General features: G+C 48.8%; 2 protein-coding genes and 1 long non-coding RNA gene across 10 annotated transcripts in view; 1 reads left to right on the top strand and 2 right to left on the bottom strand.

Annotated features, from left to right (window-relative positions):
* ppp4cb (protein phosphatase 4, catalytic subunit b) overlaps positions 1 to 7,046 on the bottom strand; it is a 51,275-nt gene extending 44,229 nt beyond the window's left edge. The window contains exons 1-3 of one of the 6 annotated variants that reach the window (XM_059953321.1): positions 7,017 to 7,046; positions 5,672 to 5,782; positions 4,602 to 4,653 (exon numbers count right to left, since the gene is read on the bottom strand). In XM_059953321.1, coding sequence (XP_059809304.1) covers positions 4,602 to 4,653; positions 5,672 to 5,782; positions 7,017 to 7,036 — 183 coding nt within the window. In that variant the 5' untranslated portion in view covers positions 7,037 to 7,046. Of the gene's footprint in view, positions 1 to 4,601; positions 4,654 to 5,671; positions 5,929 to 6,191; positions 6,340 to 7,016 lie in introns of those variants that run through there. The other 5 variants (XM_059953323.1, XM_059953322.1, XM_059953324.1 and 2 more) reach the window with 5 other exon arrangements.
* On the top strand, positions 6,336 to 10,342 carry LOC132382853 (uncharacterized). The gene is made up of 2 exons (XR_009508481.1): positions 6,336 to 6,762; positions 7,029 to 10,342. It is a non-coding gene; the product is annotated as an uncharacterized LOC132382853 (long non-coding RNA).
* LOC132382847 (fructose-bisphosphate aldolase A-like) lies at positions 10,037 to 14,488 on the bottom strand. 3 transcript variants are annotated; one of them, XM_059953318.1, is made up of 9 exons: positions 14,366 to 14,488; positions 13,289 to 13,412; positions 12,877 to 13,088; positions 12,406 to 12,460; positions 11,506 to 11,666; positions 11,222 to 11,305; positions 10,947 to 11,121; positions 10,632 to 10,831; positions 10,037 to 10,491 (listed from the first exon to the last, which is right to left on the bottom strand). In XM_059953318.1, exons 2-9 carry the CDS (start codon positions 13,398 to 13,400, stop codon positions 10,396 to 10,398), a joined length of 1,095 nt encoding a protein of 364 aa, XP_059809301.1. In that variant the 5' UTR covers positions 13,401 to 13,412; positions 14,366 to 14,488; the 3' UTR covers positions 10,037 to 10,395. The 3 variants fall into 3 exon arrangements, with proteins under 3 accessions (XP_059809301.1, XP_059809300.1, XP_059809299.1); XM_059953317.1 differs by having other exon boundaries at positions 14,338 to 14,470; XM_059953316.1 differs by lacking the exon at positions 14,366 to 14,488 and adding an exon at positions 13,848 to 14,009.
* Positions 14,489 to 21,561: the final 7,073 nt, after the last annotated feature.

A 21,561-nucleotide genomic window follows, 5' to 3' on the forward strand; every position in this document is an offset into this window, starting at 1 on the left:
GAGGCAGTTCTGTGAGAGAAAGCTCATTGTTAATGCGAGAGGTCAAAGGAGAATGGCCAGACTGGTTCAAGCTGATAGGAAGGTGACAGTAACTCAAATAACCACACGTTACAACAGTGGTGTGCAGAAGAGCATCTTTTAATTCACAACACATTGAACCTTGATGTGGACGGGCTGTAGCAGAAGGCCATGAACATACACTCAGTGCCACTTTGTTAGGTACAGGAGGTAGTCAAAAAAGTGACCACTGAGTGTACATCATGAAATTTACATAGAGTGGACGTCAAGACGATGTTTCCTATAGTGGGGCAAGTCTAGAACCAGAGGCCACAACTTCTAATAGAGGGATGTTGCTTTAGAAAGGAGATGATGAAATCTGTTCAATTTGTTGCCTTAGGCAGCTGTGGAGGCCAAGTCATTGGGTATATTTAAGGCAGAGGTTCATGATTAGTCACGTTGCATTGAGAAGGCTGGAGGATGAGGCTCAGTAGGAAATGGATGAACTGTGATCAAATGGTAGAACAGACTCGATGGCCGAGTGGCCTAATTTGCTCCCATGTCTTATGGAGATTTGTTGTTTTGCAACAATTAAAATAAACTCCGAAAGAGTAAATAAACAGGATAAATTAATGAGGTAACGTTTGTTCATGCACCATTAGAAACCCGTTGGTGGACCGTGGGTGCCCAGGCTCCTCACCAATGATGCGGCCTTCCTGAAGCACTGCCTCAGGAAGGCGTCTGCATTTCCAGAGCGGGTTATGCCTTTGGTGGAGCTGGACGAGCCTGCAACCAGTCAGCATACATCTATGCAAATTTGCCAGTCTTCCAAGTTCAAAATAAATTTACTACCCAAGTACATACACGTCACCATATACAGCCCTGAGACTCATTTCCTTGCGGGCATTCATTGTACAAAGGAAATAGAATCAGTGAGAAACTACAAAGATGGGCAAACAACCAATTCGCAAAAGGAAAAAAATTGTATAAATACAAAAAGGGGAAAAATACAAAATAATAGTACACAAATTATGTATTAAAACTATGAGTTGTCGTGTCTATAGATTGTGGAATCAGTTCAGTGTTGGGGGAGTGAAGTTACACCCTCTGGTTCAAGAGCCTGATGGTTGAGGGGTAGTAACTGTTCCTGAACCTGGTGGTGTGAGTCCTGAGGCTCCTGTACCTCCTTCCCGATGGCAGCAGAGAGAAAAGATTGTGCGGTTCCTTGACAATGGATGTAGTTTTCTTGTGACAACACTCAGTGTTGATGTACTCAATGCTGGGGACGGCTTTACCCATGATAGACTGAGCTGAATCCACTACTTTTTGTAGGCTTTTCCATTCAATGGCATTGGTGATTCAGTACCAGGTCATGATTTACTGACCCTCTCCACCTCTGATGAGGACTGACTCATGGACCTCTGCTTTCCTCCTCCAGAAGACTATAATCAGTTCTTTGGTCTTGCTGACACTGAGTGATAGGTTGCTGGTATGGTACCACTCAGCCAGGTTTCCAGTCTCTCTCCTCTATGCTGACTTGTCACCATCTTTGATTTGGCCCACAGCAGTGGTGTCATCAGCAAACCTGAATATGCATTGGAGCTGTGCGTAAGTGTGAAGTGTGATAAGTGTGTATAAATGTGAAGCAAATAGAGCAAGGGGCAAAGCACCCAGTCTTGTGATAGATGTTGCTAATCGAAGCTGACTGGGTCTGCAAGTGAGGAGGTTGAGGATCCAGTTGTACAAGGACCATTGAGTCCTAGGTCTTGGAGTTTATTGATTAGTTTTGAGAGGAATGCTGGGCTGCAGCCAATGAAGAGCACGTGATGCATGTACCTTCACCGTCTAGATGTTGCAGGGTTGAGCGAACAGCCAATAAAATAGCATCTGCTGTCGACCCGTAGCAGACTGGAGTGGATCAGTCACTTCTTCAGCAAGAACTGATACGTTTCATCACCAACCTCTCAAAATACTTCATAACCGTGGATGTAAGTATTACCGGACAATAGTCATTGAGGCAGGTTACCATGTTATTAGGCAAAGGTATAACTGAAGCCTGCTTGAAGCAAGTGGGTATATCAGACTGCCAAAGCCAGGGGTTAAAGATCTCAGTGAACACTCCAGCCAGTTGATCAGCTCAAGCCTTTAGTCCTCGGTCAGGTACACTGCCTGGGCTCGATGCTTTCCATGGATTCAAACCCTGCCACAGTTGTCGAACATCCTTCCGTGATTCAAGTTTGATCTGGAATTGCTACCTTGCATGTGAAATAGCTTTCCAAAGGTCACATCTGGACCTCTGCTGTTTACTTGTTTGGCAGACCTGAAAGTCACTGTTCTGACTCACAGCGGATTGATGATCTATTCGTTCATCCAATACTTTGATGACAAACCAAATCTCCTCACAAAGTAGAGACCTCACATACTTTCACTGAGATGTGATCAATGTACTAAGCCCAGGATAGATCCTTTGAAATGTTCATCCGGGAACTTCAAACAGGTCACCCTTTCCACCATTGACCCCTTGATGAGGACTGGTGTTTGTTCTCCCCTCTTTCCCTTCCTCATCCACAATCAAATTCTCTGCTCTTGCTGATGTTAAATGCAAGCTTGTTGTTGCAACAATAATCAACTAGCTGATCTCTCTCCTGACGCCATCTGAAATTCTGCCAACAACAGTGGTGTCATCAGCAAACTTACAGATGATGTTTGGGTTGTGCCTAGCAACACAGAGGTGTAGAGAGAGTAGAGCACTCATCCTTGAGTTGACTGTCAGCAAGGAGGCAACTGGTTTTTCAGGAATAAGTTGGACCACTTCAGGGGAAAATACAAAATTCTCCCTCATGAAGAAATAGTTACCATTTATAGAAGCTGTCTGTCCTGCTAGGTTCCTCTGCTGTTTCCTGTGTTACGATATCGTAGACAAACAGATTTAGTCTTGTAGCTACAAGCATAAGGAGAATCTGCAGATGCTGAAAATCTGGAAAAGTGCTGGAGATGCTCAAGAGGACCTCAACATCTCATAGGGTGTGGAGGCTTGTGTGTCTCAGTGGCCCCGAAACCGCTACTGTTGGCTGGAGTCAGGGCTTTATGCTTTGGTTCTTGGTAGGGTCACCCAAGCCAAACAGGTCAAAGGGTAGAGGCCAGACTAAGAGTGGTCCACCTGTCCTCCAGGTTAGGGGGTTCAGCCTGACTGGTCAAACAAAATTGTTACGGAAACAGCAATGAAGAATCCTTCTACATCTGAGTGCGATGGTGTTTCAGAGTCTTCACATGGGACTTGCATGACTGAAAGCAGTGAAAACCAAGGAAGATACCAACATGGTGAAGGAAGCCCTGAACAGGGTCAGGGATGGAAGCGGCCAGATAAGAGGAATAGAGTGGAGAGCCAGACTTTTAAGATGATTGGAGGAAAAAAACAGGAAGGAAGGGATGTCAGAGATTCCAGACAGTCATCTTATATCGGAGTCATGACCACCAGAAGGGTGTGGGGGCTTGTTACCAAGTCCATCATCTGCAGTTTTGGATTTGTGGTTTGGTTAATCCTTTCATCACTGAGTGGACTTGTTGCTTCATTCAGACCACAAGTCAGAAGAACTGAATCCGGCCATTCAGCCCATTGAGTCTGCTCCACCATTCCATTCTAAGTGATTTATTATTGTTCTCAACCCTCCTTTTGCCTGTAACTTTAACACCCTGACTAATCAAGAATCTATTAAGCTGCACTTTAAATATACTCAGTGACTTCGCTTCCACAGCCGTCTGTGACAATAAATTGCACAGATTCACCATCGTCTGGCTGAAGAATTTCCTCATCTTTGTCCCAAAGGGACATACTTCTACTGTGAGGCTGTGCCCTCTGGGTCCTGGACTCCCCCAATATAGAAACCACATCCACTCTATCCAGGCCTTTCAAAAAGTCAAGAGATTTCAATAAGATTCCTCTGAACTCTGGTAAGTACGGGCCCAGAGCCATCAGAAGCAACACGTACCTTAACCCTTTCACTGCAGGGCCATTCTTGTAACCTCCTCTGGACCCTCTCCAAAGCCAGCAAGTCCTTTCTCAGATAAGCTGTCAAAAACTGCTCCGTGTGCTCTGACCAATCAATGCCTTATAAAGCCCCAACATTACATCCTTAGCTTCATATTTGAGTCCTCTCATAATAAATGAAAATCTTACATTTGTCTTTCTCACCACCAATGCAACTTGCAAGCTAGGGAAACCTGCATGATGACTCGCAGGTCCCTTTGCAGTTCTGATAAACAATAAACTTAAAGTCAGCCATGATCTCACTGAAGGAAGGGTAGAAATCAAGAAAAAGAGCACTACATAGCAACTGGCCCTTCAGCCCATCTAGTCCATACCAGCCTGAATTGAATCGATTCCACATCAAACACGCGGAGCACTTTGATCCACAATCTCACCACCCACGAATTAAGAAGATCCCCCTCAGGTGACCTTTAACTATTTCACTTTTCACCCTGAACATAAGACTGCTTGTTCTACTCTTACCCAAACTCCGGAAAAAGCCTGTAAGCATTCAGCCTCTGAGACCATTCATCAAATTGCTTGTCCTTTAAAAACATCTACAAAGAAATTCACTCACAGTGACCGGGGAATCGACCTGTTGCACGTTGCTCTCTTCGACCAGAATCTCCCTGCAAAGAGAGAGAGAGCAAGAAATCAGACACTGGGTGAAACTCAGTACTGTCCCATTGCACACTCCTGGGGTCAGACACAGAGTGAGTCTCCAACCACACCGTCCCATCACACACTCTCGGGGTCAGATACAGAGTGAAACTCCCTCCACACCGTCCCATCACACACTCCCGGGGTCAGACACAGAGTGAAGCTCCCTCGACACCGTCCCATTACACACTCCCGGGGTCAGATACAAAATGAAACCCCCTCCACACCGTCCCATCACACACTCCCGGGGTCAGATATAGAGTGAAACTCCCTCCACACATCCCATTGCACACTCCCGGGGTCAGACACAAAGTGAAGCTCCCTCGACACTGTCCCATTACACACTCCCGGGGTCAGATACAGAATGAAACCCCCTCCACACCATCCCATCACACACTCCCGGGGTCAAATATAGAGTGAAACTACCTCCACACCGTCCCATCACACACTCCCGGGGTCAGATACAGAATGAAACTCCCTCCACACCGTCCATTCACACACTCCTGGGATCACATACAGAGTGAAGCTCCATCCACACCGTCCCATAACACACTCCCGGGGTCAGACACAGAGTGAAACTCCTTCCACACCATCCCATCACACACTCCTGGGGTCAGACACAGAGTGAATCTCCCTCCACACCGTCCCATCACACACTCCCGGGGTCAGATACAGAGTGAATCTCCTTCCACACCGTCCCATCACACACTCCTGGGGTCAGACACAGAGTGAATCTCCCTCCACACCGTCCCATCACACACTCCCGGGGTCAACCACAGAGTGAATCTCCCTCCACACCGTCCCATCACACACTCCCGGGGTCAGACACAGAGTGAATCTCCCTCCACACCGTCCCATCACATACTCCCGGAGTCAGACACAGACTGAAGCTCCCTCCACACCGTCCCATCACACACTCCCGGGGTCAGACACAGAGTGAATCTTCCTCCACACCGTCCCATCACACACTCCTGGGGTTGGACACACCTGGCCTTTGCACACAAAGCTTTGACTTCATTTTCTTTGATGAGTTCACAGCGGCGGAGTTGTTCAATCTGGCGATCCAGGTCACTGATCTCAGTCATGGCGCAGAGTGACCTGGGAAACGAGAGGGAAGGAGTTAGACAGGGATAATAGTGTCTGAGGGGTTGAGGAGAGGCCAGAAGCGTCTCCCCTTTCCCCAGAACCCTTCCAACACAGATAACACTCGACATCCCTTCCCACACCACAATTCCTTCAGAAACTCTTCCTCCCCTCCCCCTGATTTTCCGTCCGTCCCTCCCCCAGCCCTCCCTCCCTTTCCCACCAACCACTCCTTCTAATACAACACATCATCCCTCCTCCCCCTGTCGGGTCTCTCCCTCACCCCCTCCAGCTACCTGAGGCAGTGCTTCCCCCAACTGACTCCCTTCCTGGTCCCTCCTCCCTAAAACCCTCCTCTACCCTTCCTGTCGCTCCCCCTCCTTCCCTGACGCCCCATCCCCTCAGTGCCTTCCTCCCCACTCACCGCCCCGAGGCGCTCCCTCACCTCCCTCCCTCCGCTCCCTCCCCGACCGCCGCTCCCTCCGACCACCAACCACCCGCGCGGCGGCGCCACTTCCGGCCGGTTCCGGAGGGGGAGGGAGGATCGTTGCGCAGGCGCAACTCCGGCTCCCTTCGCGGCTACAACGTCCGCCAGGTGGCGGTTCAATCACGTGATCTAGGTTTGCCATCTTATTGAGGACAGAAGGAAAGGGGCAGCCAATGGAAATACGAGGTTGCCGGCGCCATGTTGTTGAGGGACAGGCCACGGAGAGAGAGAGTGGCGATGGAAGCCGTGAAGTGGGTCGGCGCCATCTCTTTAAGAGACTGATAAAGTTGATGATTCTCGCTCAGTTCCGGACTGCCGCCACTATCTTCTTGAGGGCTGCAAATTGGAGCTAATGGGACTAACAGTGGCGGGCTACGCCATCTTGTTGAGGGGCACAGATCGCAATCAACGAGGCTCCCTGTGCCATCTTGTTGAGGGGCAGCCAATGGGACTCCTTGTTGTGTCCCACCCCAGTACAGGATCAATAGGACAATTGGGATCAATGTGGGTGCGTTCGCAGATACCCCTTCTAGGCCAGTATCATTTGGCCCATCTCTCGCTGAACCTTTCCTATCCACGTACCTGCCCGAGTGCCCTTTAAATGTACCTGCCTCAACCAATTTATGACAGCTTTGTCCTTAGCCCTCTGGGTGAAAAAGTTACCGCTCGGCTCCCTATTCAGAATTCTAGACAAACTTCAACTTGTTCAAAGCGCCGCTGCTATCCTGTGTCCTTTAGAAATTGATTTTAAAGTTCTCTTACTTGTTTTTAAAGCTCTTCATGGTCTGGGACCGGAGAACATCACTGAATCGCTTTGGCTGGGACTCTGCCTGCTTCCATATAAATCTCTCTCTGTGGATTATTGGCAGGTCAGCTTTTTCTGAACCACGCTCCTAAACTGTGAAATTCATTTCCCAAAACTATATGGAATGCATACTTACTTGTCATTTTTAAACTAAGTTGTTTTAAACAAAGCTCAAAACCTATTTATTTAACCTTGATTTTTATTCTCATGTTGTTTTTATATTCCACTATTCCATTGTAGAGCAGCCTATGAAAAGTGCTCAATAATTGTTTTAATTATTAAATCTCTTCCCTCTCACCTTAACCCTGTAGCCTCTGGTTCTTGATTGCCCAACCCTGGGGAAAAAGACTGTGTGCATTCACCCTAACTGTGCCCCTCATGGTTTTATACATCTCTGTAAGGTCACCCCTCCATCTCCTATACTCCAAGGAATAAAGTCCCCATTCTCCATAACTCGGTCTCGAGAACAACCTCATAAATCTCCTATGTAGTCTTTTCAAGTTAATGTGATGTTTCCTTCAGCAGGATGACCAAAATGGATCAGCCGCGACAGAAAGGGTGTGGGGGCTTTGGAGAGGTTCACCAAGAGACTGTCTGGATTAGAGGGCACAAGCTGCAAGGAGAGGCTGGATAGACTTGGGTTGTTTTCTTTGGAGCAGTGGAGGTTTGAGGTTTATAAGATTATGTGATACATGGAGTAGACAGCCAGAATCTTTTCTTCAGGGTGAAAATATCTAATACCAGCAAGCATACCTTTGAGCTGCAGAGACTTGATAGCATTTTTTAAAGATTAGCTTCATTTGTCACATGTACATTAAAATCCATCTTTTGCATAAACAACCAACGTGCTCCAAGGATGTGCTGGGGGCAGCCTGCAATACTCACCATGCTTCCAGTGTGCAACTCTAACCCATACATCTTTGGAACTTGGGAGGAAACCAGAGCACCCACACAGTCACACCAAGAATATCCAAACTCCTTACAGACAGCAGGAGGAATTGAACCATCAGTGATCACTGACATTGTAAATCGAACCCTGTACATCCATACTCATGTCATTCTACAGATGCGTAGTAGAGAGCTTTCTAACAAGCTGCATCACTGCTCGGTAAGGAAAGGGCACTATGGCAGACAGGAAGGCTTTACACTGGTAGTCAAAACTACCCGGCACCAGCCTACCTGATATATATACAGAAAGGTGTGGGAAAAGGACCAGTAACATCATAAAGGATCCCACCCAGACCAGCAGTAACTCAGAAAGTTGATCAACACCCCCAACTACCACTACTTTATCATCTCCTGTCACCTTATGTACAGACACTCCTGTGCCTAGTGTCACTTTATTCACATACCATGTATAATAAACTATCTCATGTATTTAATTTATCTTATTGTGCATCAGACCCACTTTAACAATTATTTTGTTCTCCTTTACACTTGGGTACTGGAAATCTTGAAAGTGATTGCACGAACTGCTCTGCTACCAATAGATCACGGGCACATCAGTTACATTAGTTACATCACGGTTAAATCTGGTTATACTAGTCACGTCACAGTCTGGGACATCGATTCAAATGCACAAGAATGTTAGAAGCTGCAGAGGCAAGCAAATTCAGCCCAGTACATCATAGGCTCTTCCGACCATCATTAGTACCTACAGGAGGGGCTGCTGCAAGAAGACAACATTAACCATCAAAATCCCCACCATCCAGGCCATGCCATCTTCTCAGTTTCCATCAGGCAGGAGGTACAGAAGTCTGACGTCCCACACCACCAGGTTCAGGAACAGCGACTTCTCTTCAACCAGTTGGTTCTTGAACCAACAGGCACAATCCGAACCACCATCTCAGTACAGAAACACCATGACCACTTTGTGATACAATGGATACTTGCTTTTCTTCTATTTGTGTTCATTTTTTTGCCAAAAAAATTGGGTATAATTTATGCTTATCCTGTGAGAGTTGTGTATCTGATGCTGCTCCAAGTTAGTTTTCACCACACCTCGACCTCTGACAATAAACTCTGGAATGAGGAGAGATTACCTAAAAGACACCTTCCACCATGCACAAAAGAACTATTGAAAGGACCTCACAATCTACCCCATGACCTTGCTCCTTACTGTCTGCCTCCACTAACCCTGTAACACCTCATTCTGCATTTCTCTTGTACTTATGTAATAAACTGATCTGTATATACGGTGTGCAAAATAAGGTTTTCGCTGTACCTCAAGGATACAGTGGGATATAGATACAGGCAGGGAAATGGCAGATGGGTTTTAACCCGGACAAGTGTGAGGGGTTGTACTTCGGGAGGTCAAATGTAAAGGGACAGGGCACAGTTAACGGCAGAACCCCTGTGTTGACGTATGGAGGAATCAAGGTGTCCTTGTCAACTGCTCCATGCTTTATGAAAGTTTCTGCACAGGTTGACAGGCTGATGAAGGTGGTGCATGGCATGTTTGCCTTTATTAGTCAAGTTCAAGAGTCAGGAATTCATCTTGTAGCTTTATAAAACTCCAGTCAGGCCACATCTGGATTATTATGTACAGTTCTGGTCAGCCCATCACAGTACGGGTGTGGGGGCTTTGGAAAGGATGCAGGGGAGGTTCACCAGGATGCTGCCTGGATTAGAGGCATGAGCTGGAAGAAGAGGCTGGACAAACTTGAGTTATTTTCTCCAGAGCATCAGAGGCTGAGGGGAAATCTGAGAGAGTACAGGAGTCAGAGTAGATAGCCGGTATTTTCTCTCCCCGCCCCAAGGAAGATATGCATTTACGGTGGGAGAGAGGAGCTCAACAGAGATCGGTAATGGAGACAGATACGACAGAGGCTTTTATGGTGCTGTCAGACACATGAATGTGTATGGAATGTAGGGAGATGGGACACTGTGCAGGCAGAAGGGATTTAGTACAGTGAGGGCCAACACAACATTATGGCCAGCCCTGACTGTATGGTAATGAAGACACACGACGAGGTAAAGCATTTGACCAGTCTTTTATTAGTTACTGTTTAGTTCCTAGTTGTCACTGCCGGTGAGACGGCAGAAAGGAGCGTTCTCTCTGGGATCATCCCAACGACACAGGCACACTGGGACCTGTGTAGAGTTCGAGTTGGGGGGTACTGAGGGGGATAAAGTGCAGCCCGGAGGGAAAACGCTGACTCCACTGCGGGCCGATCCCCACCCCCGCCAATGCAGGGTGTAGCGAGGGAACCGTTACACACAGCAGGGAGCTGTTGCCACTACACAGGATGCAGGGGGGGGGGGGTGCACAGAGATGGCACACTCACACAAAACAGTGGTTGGGTCCAGAGGGGAGGGAGGGACGTACACACCATCTCAGTACGCATGTCCGGCCACAAACAGAGACTGTTCAGCTGCGGCTCCTGACGCCCCAGAGGGAGCGTACTTGCCCTGGGCTGCCAATCCATTTGTCTGTAAGAGAGAGAGAGGGTATAGGGTCAGTGTGAGGGGTACAATGCAAACCACGGGCATATCAGACACTGTTCCACACCCCAGATATATATTCCTGATGTCAAGCTCCCTCTCCCACTTGACAACAGGCTCCCCCTCACCTTGGCCCGTTTGATGAACTCTGCGGCGGCTGCCTTGGCATTCTCCTTCTTGCCAGACCAGGCCTTGAGCGCAGAGGCTTGGAGTGCGCGTCCGTATGAGAAGGTCAGAGCCCACGGCTTGAGATCCGGGCAGCGGTTGATGGCGCTGAGATTGATGGAAGCCTCCTCCTCACTCTGACCGCCCGACAGGAAGGTGATACCTAGAGTTGAGACCAAGAGACAGTCAGGGATAGGGATGGAGAGCGAGGTTGGGGCCTCCTCCCACCTTTCCCACTTACAGGGACACTCACACACAGCTTTTTACGTCAGACTGACCTGGCACAGCTGGAGGAACGGTGCGGCGCAGGGCAGTAACAGTCGCCATGGCAATCTGCTCAGAGGTGTACTTTTCCTTACAGGCGTGTCCAGGTGTCACCATGTTGGGTTTCAGCAGTGTTCCCTCCAGGTAAACATGGTGATCACTCAGGGCCTTGTACACTGCAGCCAGCACCTGGGCAGGGGAGGAAGAGAGTCGAGGGCTGAGTAGGGAGCAAGCGAGGAGGAGTGTACCAGCATATAGCAGGCCCCAATGGGCTGAACAGACTTCTTACCTTCTCGGTGACGTACTGGCAGCGCTTGAGGTCGTGGGTGCCGTCAGGAAGAATCTCAGGCTCAACGATTGGGACGATGCCATTCTGTGGGTGGAGATGGGAGAAAGGAGGGAAAACGGGTGAATAGACAGTGTTCGTACCTGCCCCCTCGGGCATCTGCCTCCCCTGCTGTTTGTTCCCCCCTTCCTCTCTCAATTCTCTCCTCATCTACCCCATTCCCTCTGCTCTTTATTCCTCCTCTCACCCCCAACACCACCCTCATTCCTCCTCCCCTCTAGCCGTACATGCTGGCAGATGATGGCGTATCGGGCCAGGACGTTGGCGTTCTCCATAATGGCGAGTGGGGACGGGGTGGTCTCGGTGATCTTCAGTACACACCGCCACTTGGCAAAGTCAGCTCCATCCTTCTTGTATTGGGCACAGCGCTCGTTCAGTCCATCCAGCCCTGGGATGGGGGCGAAAAGGGGACCATTAGTCTTACTCATATACACTTCCTCTTTCCCAGAACATCTCCCTTCCCTGTACCACCTTCACTCTCCCTACCCCCTCCCTGAACCATCACTCTCCCTCTCCTTACCCCCAGAACAATCAGTCCCCATCTCCTACCCTCTCCTCTGTAACATCACCCCATCTCCCTCTCCCCTGTAACATTTCCTTCTCACCTCCTCCTTCTTACAGAGGGTAACATCTCACCTCTCCCCATCTCCCCCTCTTGTGTAACATTTCCCTCTCCCCATTCATTCTCCAGTAATATCTGCTCTCCCCTTCCTTGTAACATCATCTGCTACCCTCTCACCTTCTCCACTCTTCTGTAACACCTCCCTTCTTTTCCATCTCCCTACCCTGTAACATGTCCCCCTCAATTCTTTCCCTCTCTGTGCAACACCTCTCCTCTTCCATCTCCCCTTCACTCTCCTGCAATCTCTCTCCCATCTCCTCCTCCCCTTTTACACCTTCCTCTCCTCCCTCTCTCCTGTAACATTTTCCATCTACACTACAACCTCTTCTCTGTCTCTCTTCCCAGTCCCCCTCATTCATTCTCCCACCCCTCCATCCTTCTCACCTCTCAGTTTGGAATCAATGAATGGGGGGGGGGGGAGGAAAGCATGCAGCGTGCGAGAGAAAGGAAAGAGACCTATGGGGAGAGAGGGAGGAGGGAGGGTTGGCTTCGGGCAATGACCTACCTTGAGTTGTGGTCTCACCATTGGTACCAGGCAGCGGAACCACTCCGAGGTCGACCTGTGGGAGGGAAGAGAGGGAGAAGTTGAGTCCCCTTTCTACAGACACCAACCCCTCTCCTGGCTCAGTACAATCATCATGTTTGTCAGCAGTCAGTTGGACCCGTGGGCAGCAAAGATGACGGAGGACACAGCGGGATAGAGATCAGTTACAGATACAGCAGAGAAATGGCCAATGGAGTTTAATCCGGCCAGGAATGAGGTGTTACACTTTGGGAGGTCAAATGTAACAGGACAGGGCACAGTTAATGGCAGGACCCTTAACTGTGTTGACCTACGGAGGGATCCTAGGACAATGCCCAGAGCTCCCGGAAGGTGGCCACACAGGTTGACAGGGTGGTAAGGGAGGGAGACAGGCAGATCGCCGGGGGGGGGGGGGGGGGGGGGGGGAATATGCACCCTCTTGCCCCACATCACCTTGATGCCAGCCACGATACCCTTGTCCTTGATTAATTTGACAAAGCTGGTCCCATCATCGGTCTTCTGATACAGGGTCTCGTGGAAGAAGATGATGCCCCCGACATACTCTTTCACCTCCTCTGTGGCCTGGAACAGGATCTGTCGATAGAAACGGCGATTCTCCTCCGAGTTGTCCGCGCCTACGCTGGTCATCCGCTTAGCCATACTTCCTGGGAGGGGGAAAGAGGGGTAAGGGTAGAGAGGGAGGGGGAGACGAGGCGAGGGGTGGGATATGGGTGGACAGGAAGAGAGGCAGGGTGAGAGACGGGAGAATGAGGGGTTGGTTATAACTCTTCACCTCAGTTTGGCAAACCCTTGACCCAGCGAGTATGTGAGGGACACAGGGACGGGTATGGGTGGGTGTACCTACCGGTGGACTCATCGGCGGCGAGGATGCCCTTGCCCGGGGCCACGATCCGACGGGCGATGTCCGACAACTCCTTCTTCTGTTCGGTGGTGAAGGCCGGGTACTGGTGCGTCATGCTGGCTTCTGCCTGTGGGGACATAGCATCTCGGTTACTCCATCACCGTCCCGGTTCCCGGTGAGGGTAACTGCGATCACACCGGTTTAACGTGCGCCCTTCCACAGAGCATTGAGGGGAGGAGACACCGAGCCTCTCTCCACCCTCATGCGAGAGAGAGGGAGATGCGGACAGGAAGTGAGAAAGTTTCCCATCATGGCACCAGGGCTCCGGCACCCACTTCCAAATTCCCATCTCTGCCTGCCCCGCACCCCTGTTCACCGAGAGGTCGGGCATGTGAGACTGTCCCAGTCTGTATTACATGTGCCCTCGTATGAGTCCCCGTCCTTCTGAGTGAGTAAGTCTGTCTCTCTCTATGAGGGAAGGGGGTATGTCTGCATGTTCCTGTCCATCCCTCCCTCTCACCTATCCTCTCTCCCACCCCACCTGCCCTCCCTCCACCCCTACCGTTTCGGCTGCTGTGCCTCTTGCTTCCGTCCCCGCTGACGTTCCTCTGTGCAATGAGAGACGGATCGGATCAGAGCCCTCCTCCTCCTCCTCCTCCCTCCGTCCCTCTACGTGACCGGGCTCAGATACACAGCGACGTCAGAAGAGCACTGCGGAGATCCCTCTTAAAGGCCCAGGCACACTGCGGCAAAACCCTCCCGAAGGGGGAGATGGGAGAGGCGAGTCCGGCTTCAGGAGGGTGGGTCAGTCTGCCGGGACCTCCCCGTGGATGGTCGGGATTTCCGGGGGGGGGGGGACCTCAGGCTGAGGGATTGTTCAATCAGGTGAGGTTTGACCACAGGCCTCCCCCTCCACTTCTTTTCCTACTCCTCCCCTTTTCACCCCTACTCAAGGCTTTCACCTCCTTTCCGTCTGTCCGCCTTTCTCCTTCCCCTCCTGTTCTTCGAACCTCTTCCCTCCCCTCCCTCCTCTCTCTTTGCCCCTCTCTTACCCCCTTATACCCCGACCCCAGAGGTGACCTTGCGATTGTGCTGACACACGGTGAGTCGCTCTGTGATCCGAGGTGGAGCCAACAGCCGGAATCTGGGATCAGCCGGCAGCTGTTCCCCGTCTCATTCCTGGCAAATGCGAAAAGGTCAAGTCGTCACCCGACACCCACACCCCTGGGAGCAGCTCCCAGCTCCCACTGACCTGGGCAGAGGGTGAAGCGAAGAGGGGAGAAAGGGAGTGACGGAGATGGGGAGGGGTGTACGGGAGGGAGGGGGTGACAGAAATGGGGTGGGTTGCAGGGGAAGGAGGGGATGATGGACACGGAGGTGTTTGATGGGGGCGCTGACGGATGCAAAGAGGGCTGATGGCAACGGGGTGAAGAAGCGCTGGCAGAGAGAGACAGTGAGGGGAGGGAGGGGTAATGGAGACGGGAAGAGATAAAGGGGAGGGAGGGGTGATGGAGATGGGAGAGTGGGTGATGATGGCGAGGGGTGTAGAGGAGGGAGGGCTGACAGACTGGGAGGGAAGAGGTGACAGGTGAGGGTGACAGAGACAGGGAGTAGTGTAGGGGAGGGAGGATGTGACAGAGATGGGGAGGGTTGGGGGAGACGGTACAATGGAGATGGTGAGGGATATTGGGGAGACGGTGGGATGTAGGAGAGGGAGAGTATGACGGGGATAGAGGGAGTGCCAAAGACAGGGAGAGGTGTAGGAGAGAGAGAGGTTGATAGAGATGGGGAAAGGGTGGAGTAGGGAGAAGTTTAGGGGTAGAGGAGTTGCCACCTCATTTTGTGACAAAATCACACAGACAAGAGACAGACTGTTCAGCCCAGGTTTTTACTAACCCATCTCTACCCAGACCAACAGGAGCCTCGATGATTCTGAAACTGCATCCTCGCCTCCTGAAACCCGGAACACCACCTCACTATTCCGCTTTTGTATCGTTTATGTATGTTCGTTGTATGGCAACAAAAATATTCACATAATATAATTTTATATTGTATTATATTTAACATTGTCATTTATAATTATAATTTAGTTCTTTATAGTTTGTTGTTATAACTTACAATAAAATATTAACTTAATTGGAGTCATGGAACAATACAAAATAGAAATAGACGTTTCAGCCTACGTAGTCCATGTTGACTTGATTTGTTTAGACCTGTACATGGACCATAGCCCTCTATACCCCCCCATCCATGTCGCTATCCAAACTTCTCTTAAATGTTCAAATCGAGCTCACATCCACTATTTCTGCTGGCAGCGTATTCCACACTCTCACCACCCTCTGAACTTTAAACTTTTCAGCTTTCACCCTTAACCTATGGCCTCTGGGTGTAGTCCCACCCAACCTCAGTGGAAAAAACCTGCTTGCGTTTATGTTATCTGAACCCCTCATAATTTTGTATACCTCTATCAAATTCCCTCTCATTCTCTTAAGGAATAAAGTCCTAACCTATTCAATCATTCCTTATAACACAGGTCCTCAAGATCCAGCAACATCTTTGTAAATTTTATCTGCACTCCTTCAAAGTTTATCATCACTGAGAAATGTCGTGAAATGTGTGGTTTTGTGGGAGCAATACAGTGCAAGACATTAAAAAGGATTGTAAGCCAATAACTTACTCTTCTCAATATATCCTAAATTGAAGTTTGTAAGATAAGATGATGTCAGCTTATAATAAAACCAGACCATGTGATACAGGAGCAGAATTAGGCCATTTGGCCCATCGAGTCTGCTCCACCATTCCATCATGGCTGATTTATTATCCTGCCTTCTCCCCATAACCTTTGATGCCCTGGCTAATCAAGAACCTATCAATCTCTGTTTTAAATATACCCAATGATTTGGCCTGCACTGCTGTCTGTGGCAAGGAATTCCACAGCTTTACTAAAGAAATTCCTCCTTGATGTGTTACACATATAATGGTGAAGGATGATATACTCAGCCAAGGACTGGAGCTCGGAGGCTAGGAGGGGTTGTCTGACTGAGTGGGTGGGAGTTTGGGAAAGGAATTTGTTCATCTATTTTTGTTTTGTTGAACATGGTGACCAAGTTACATCAGTGGTCGGATGTGTGGCAACTCTTGCGGACTGCCCCCAGCACGTTGGTTTGAATGCAAATGATGAGTTTCACTGTAGGTTTTGAAATACACAAGATGAATCTGTTTCCTTCCTGGCAAGCCTGCTGTTAGGTGCCTCGTCTGAAGGTCATGATGGAGACCACGATATAGCTGGTGTCACTACAACATGGAAAAGTGCTGGGGTAAAGACAAAGCTGAGCTCTGAAGAGTATAAAGAGGGCCACCATCTTGGTGCAAATGGGAAATTTAGCTTGGGGGTTGTGACTGATGGAGCTGGAGAGAGGGATTGGGGGAGAGGAGAGGAGGCGAGAAAGTGAGGGGGAGAGAGAGAAGAGTACAGAAAAGAGAGGAAAGACAAATGTGGTTCCTTCAGCAAGATATCATGTGACGTGGTTCAGTGATTGGTTGATAAATATTATTTTGCCTTGTTTACTAATTCATTAACCATTTTACTTTTGGTCTTATTCTTTATGTTTCTCTGATAAAGTAATTTCTTAGGACATAGAACAATATAAGGTACAGGTCTCTCTGCCAGCAATATTGTGCTGACCTTTTAACTCCAAGATCAATCTAACCCTTCCCTTCCACATAATCCAATATTTTTTTTTTCATCCATGAAGATTTTCTTGACTGTCCTGAATGTAGCTGCCTTTACCGCCACCCCTGGCATCGCATTCCACACAACCACCATTCACTGTGTATGAAACTATCTCTGACATTCCCCCTATACTTTCCTCCAATCATCTTAAAATTATGCCTCCTTGAATAAGCTTTTTTTGCCCAGGGAAAGTCTCTTAAGTGTCCACTCTACTTGTAGCTCTTATCATCTTATGCTCCACTATCAAATCATCTCTCAGTCACCTTCACCCCAAAGAGAAAAGCCCTAGTTTGCTTAACCATTCCTTATCAGACATGCTTTTTAATCCAGGCAGCATCCTGGTAAATCTCCTCTGCGCCCTCTCTAAAGCTTCCACATCCTTCCTATAATGAGGAGACCAGAACTGAACACAATATTCCAAGTGTGGTCTGACCAGGGTTTTATAGAGCTGCAACAGCACCTTGAACTTAATCCCCTGATTAATGAAGGCCAACACACGATATGCCTTCTTCGACACCCTATCAACTTGCATCACACACAAAATGCTGGAGAACTCAGCAGGCAAGGTAACGTCTATGCAAAATAAACAGTCGATGCTTCAGGCTGAGACCCTTCATCAGGACTCAATCTGTGTGACCATTTTGACAAGTCTATGGATGTGAATCCCAGGATCACTCTGTTCCCTCACACTGCTGAGAATGCTGCCATTAATTCTGTATTCTGCCTTCAGGTTCAACCTTCCACCACTTCACAGTGTAACCTTTAACATGTGTACAGTGCCTCCTTTGTCTGCAGATACCTGTTGCTGCTGAATAAATTTTAAAATACTCCTACTACAGTTACGATAAAAATATAAATAAATAGTGTAGGAAAGAACCATGAGGTAGCTTTCTGACATATTCAACTTTTCCCTATAACCAGATGTTCCATCAACATCCTCATTAGAGTTGTTAATTAATTAACTCACATTAATAAACATTTTAATCTCTCACACTGTACCGCTGTTGTAAAGCGACACATCTCCTGAGGTACAGTGGAGGTAATTCTGGTCTGGTAAAGGAAGGTTGGCATGATGGTGGACTTACTGTGCCCGATGAGTCTGCTTGCGTCTGCGAGAGGGCGGCGGGGTGGGACCAAGGTGCAAGGTGAATCCCAGCACCGTCTGCCCTGCCTTTTATAGGGGCCCGGGGGAGGGTAGACGGTGTCTTTTCTGACCTTCTCCCCTTGCACCACTAACCTTTTCCCAAGCACCAGCTGCTGGCTGGCATTCTGGAATGTTCCAAATTGGGAGGCAGGGTGGGGGTGGGGAGGAATCTCCTTTTGCAGTCCATTTGGCCACTCCCCAACTTGCTGCCCCACTCCTCCCCAGTTCCTGGGAGGTCCATGAATCAGAATCATTTTTACATGCTGTGAAATATAAGAGGGCTTGTACTGTGCCCTTCAGCCCACAATGTTATGCTGACCTTTAACTGACCAATCTAACCCTTCCCACATTTCCATGAGGAAATCTGCAAATACTGGAAATTTGAACCACACATGCAAAATGCTGGTGGAATGCAACAGGCCAGGCAACATCTATAGGAAGAAGTACAGTCAACGTTTTGGGCCGAGACCCTTCGTCAGGTCTAACTGAAAAAACAGATTTAAGAGTGGGAGGGGGAGATCTGAAATGATAGGAGAAGACAGGAGGGGGAGAGATGAAGCTAAGAGCTGGAAAGTTGGCAAAAAGGATTCGGGACCTTTACAGAGGATGCCGAGGAGATTCACCAGGATGCTGCCTGGATTAGAGAGGTGCCGAGGAGATTCACCAGGATGCTGCCTGGATTAGAGAGGGTGCAGAGGAGATTCACCAGGATGCTGCCTGGATTAGAGAGGTGCCGAGGAGATTCACCAGGATGTTGCCTGGATTAGAGAGGGTGCCAAGGAGATTCACCAGGATGTTGCCTGGATTAGAGAGGGTGCCGAGGAGATTCACCAGGATGTTGCCTGGATTAGAGAGGGTGCAGAGGAGATTCACCAGGATGCTGCCTGGATTGGAGAGGGTGCAGAGGAGATTCACCAGGATGCTGCCTGGATTGGAAAGGGTGCAGAGGAGATTTACCAGGATGCTGCCTGGATAAGAGAGGGTGCAGAGGAGATTCATCAGTATGCTGCCTGGATTAGAGAGGGTGCAGAGGAGATTCACCAGGATGCTGCCTGGATTGGAGAGGGTGCAGAGGAGATTTACCAGAGAGGAGATTTACCAGAATGCTTCCTGGTTTGGAGATGGTGACTTCATCAACTTTGCCTCAAACTTACACCCTGCCCTCAAATTTACCTGGTCCATTTCTGACACCTGCCTCCCCTTCCTTGATCTCTCTGTTTCTCTCTCTGGAGACAGCTTATCTGCTATGAGCCCACAGATTCTCACAGCTACCTGGACTATTCCTCTTCCCACCCTGTTACTTGTAAAAATACCATCCCATAGAACCATAGAACATTACAGCACAGAAACAGCCCTTTTGGCCCTTCTTGACTGTGCCGAACCATTTTTTCTGCCTAGTTCCACTGATCTGCACCTGGACCATATCCCTCCATACCCCTCTCATCCATGTACCTGTCCAAGTTTTTCTTAAATATTAAAAGTGAGCCTGCATTCACCACTTCAACTGGCAGCTTATTCCACACTCCCACTACTGTCCGTGTGATGAAGCTTCCCCTAATGTTCCCTTTAAACTTTTCCCTTTTTACCCTTAACCCATGTCCTCTGTTGTTTTTTCTCTCCCCTAGCCTCAGTGAAAAAACCCTGCTTGCATTCACTCTATCTATACCCATCATAACTTTATATACCTCTATCAAATCTCCCCTTATTCTTCTACGCTCCAGGGAATAAAGTCCTAACCTATTCAACCTCTTTCTGTAACTCAGTTTCTCAAGTCCCAGCAACATCCTTGTAAACCTTCTGTGCACTCTTTCAACCTTATTAATATCCTTACTGTAATTCGGTGACCAAAATTGCACACAATACTCCAAATTCGGCCTCACCAATGTCTTATACAACCTCACCATGACATTCCAACTCTTAGACTCAATACTTTGATTCATAAAGGCCAATGTGACAAAAGCTCTCTTTACGACCCTATCTACCCATGACACCACTTTTAGGGAATTATGTATCTGTATTCCCAGATCCCTCTGTTCTACTGCACTCCTCAGTTTCCTACCATTTACCTTGTATGTTCTACCTTGGTTTTTCCTTCCAAAGTGCAATACCTCACACTTGTCTGCATTAAATTCCATCTGCCATTTGTCAGCCCATTTTTCCAGCTGGTCCAAATCCCTCTGCAAGCTTTGAAAACCTTTCTCACTATCCACTACACCGCCTCTTCTCTCAATTCCTCTGTCTCTGCCGCATCTGCTCTCAAGATGAGACTTTTCATTTCAGGACGAAGGAGATGTCTTCCTTTTTTTAAAGAAAGGGGCTTCCCTTCCTCCACCATCAACTCTGCCCTCAAACGCATCTCTCCCATTTCACACACATCTGCTCTCACCCCATCCTCCCGCCACCCCTCTAGGGGTAGGGTTCCTCTTGTCCTTAACTACCACCCCACCAGCCTCCGTGTCCAACATATAATTCTCTGTAACTTCCACCGTCTCCAATGGGATCCCACCACCAAGCATCTTTCCCTTCCCCCTCCACTTTCTGCTTTCCGCAGTGATTGCTCCCTACGCGACTCCCTTGTCCATTCATCCCCCCCCATCCCTTCCCACCGATCTCCCTCCTGGCACTTATCCTTGTAAGCGGAACAAGTGCTACACCTGCCCTTACACTTCCTCCCTCACCACCATTCAGGGCTCCAGACAGTCCTTCCAGGTGAAGCGACACTTCACCTGTGAGTCTGCTATTGTGATATACTGTGCCCGGTGCTCCCGGTGTGGCTTTCTATATATTAGTGAGACCCAACGCAGACTGGGAGACTGTTTCGCTGAGCACCTACGCTCGGTCCGCCAGAGGAAGCAGGATCTCCCAGTGGCCACACAATTTAATTCCACGTTCCATTCCCATACCAATATGTCAATCCATGGCCTCCCCTACTGTCAAGATGAAGCCACACTCAGGTTGGAGGAACAACACCTTATATTCCATCAGCCTCCAACCTGATGGCATGAACATTGATTTCTCTAACTTCTGTTAATGCCCCTCCTCCCCTTCTTACCCCATCCCTAATTTAAAATTTTTTCTTTCTTTCTCTCTCTCTCACAATAACTCCTTGCCTGTTCTCCATCTTCCTGTGGTGCTTCCCTCCCCCTTTCTTTCTCCCTAGGCCTCCAGTCCTATGATACTCCCCCCTGAATCCTGAATCCTCCATCTTCTATATCAAGGTGACCAGAACGCAAGACTGTTTGGAAATGCAAAGATATAGAAACCGCTGTAAATTACAAAGATAAATAGGAGTACCAAAGTAGGATTCATGGACCATTCAGAAATCTGATGGCGGTGGGGAAGTAGTTTCTAAATCGTTCAGTATACATTCTGATGGTAGAAATGAGGGCCCTCAGTGAC

This window comes from Hypanus sabinus, chromosome 29 (assembly GCF_030144855.1).
Source record: "Hypanus sabinus isolate sHypSab1 chromosome 29, sHypSab1.hap1, whole genome shotgun sequence".
In the NCBI taxonomy this organism is placed as follows: domain Eukaryota; kingdom Metazoa; phylum Chordata; class Chondrichthyes; order Myliobatiformes; family Dasyatidae; genus Hypanus; species Hypanus sabinus.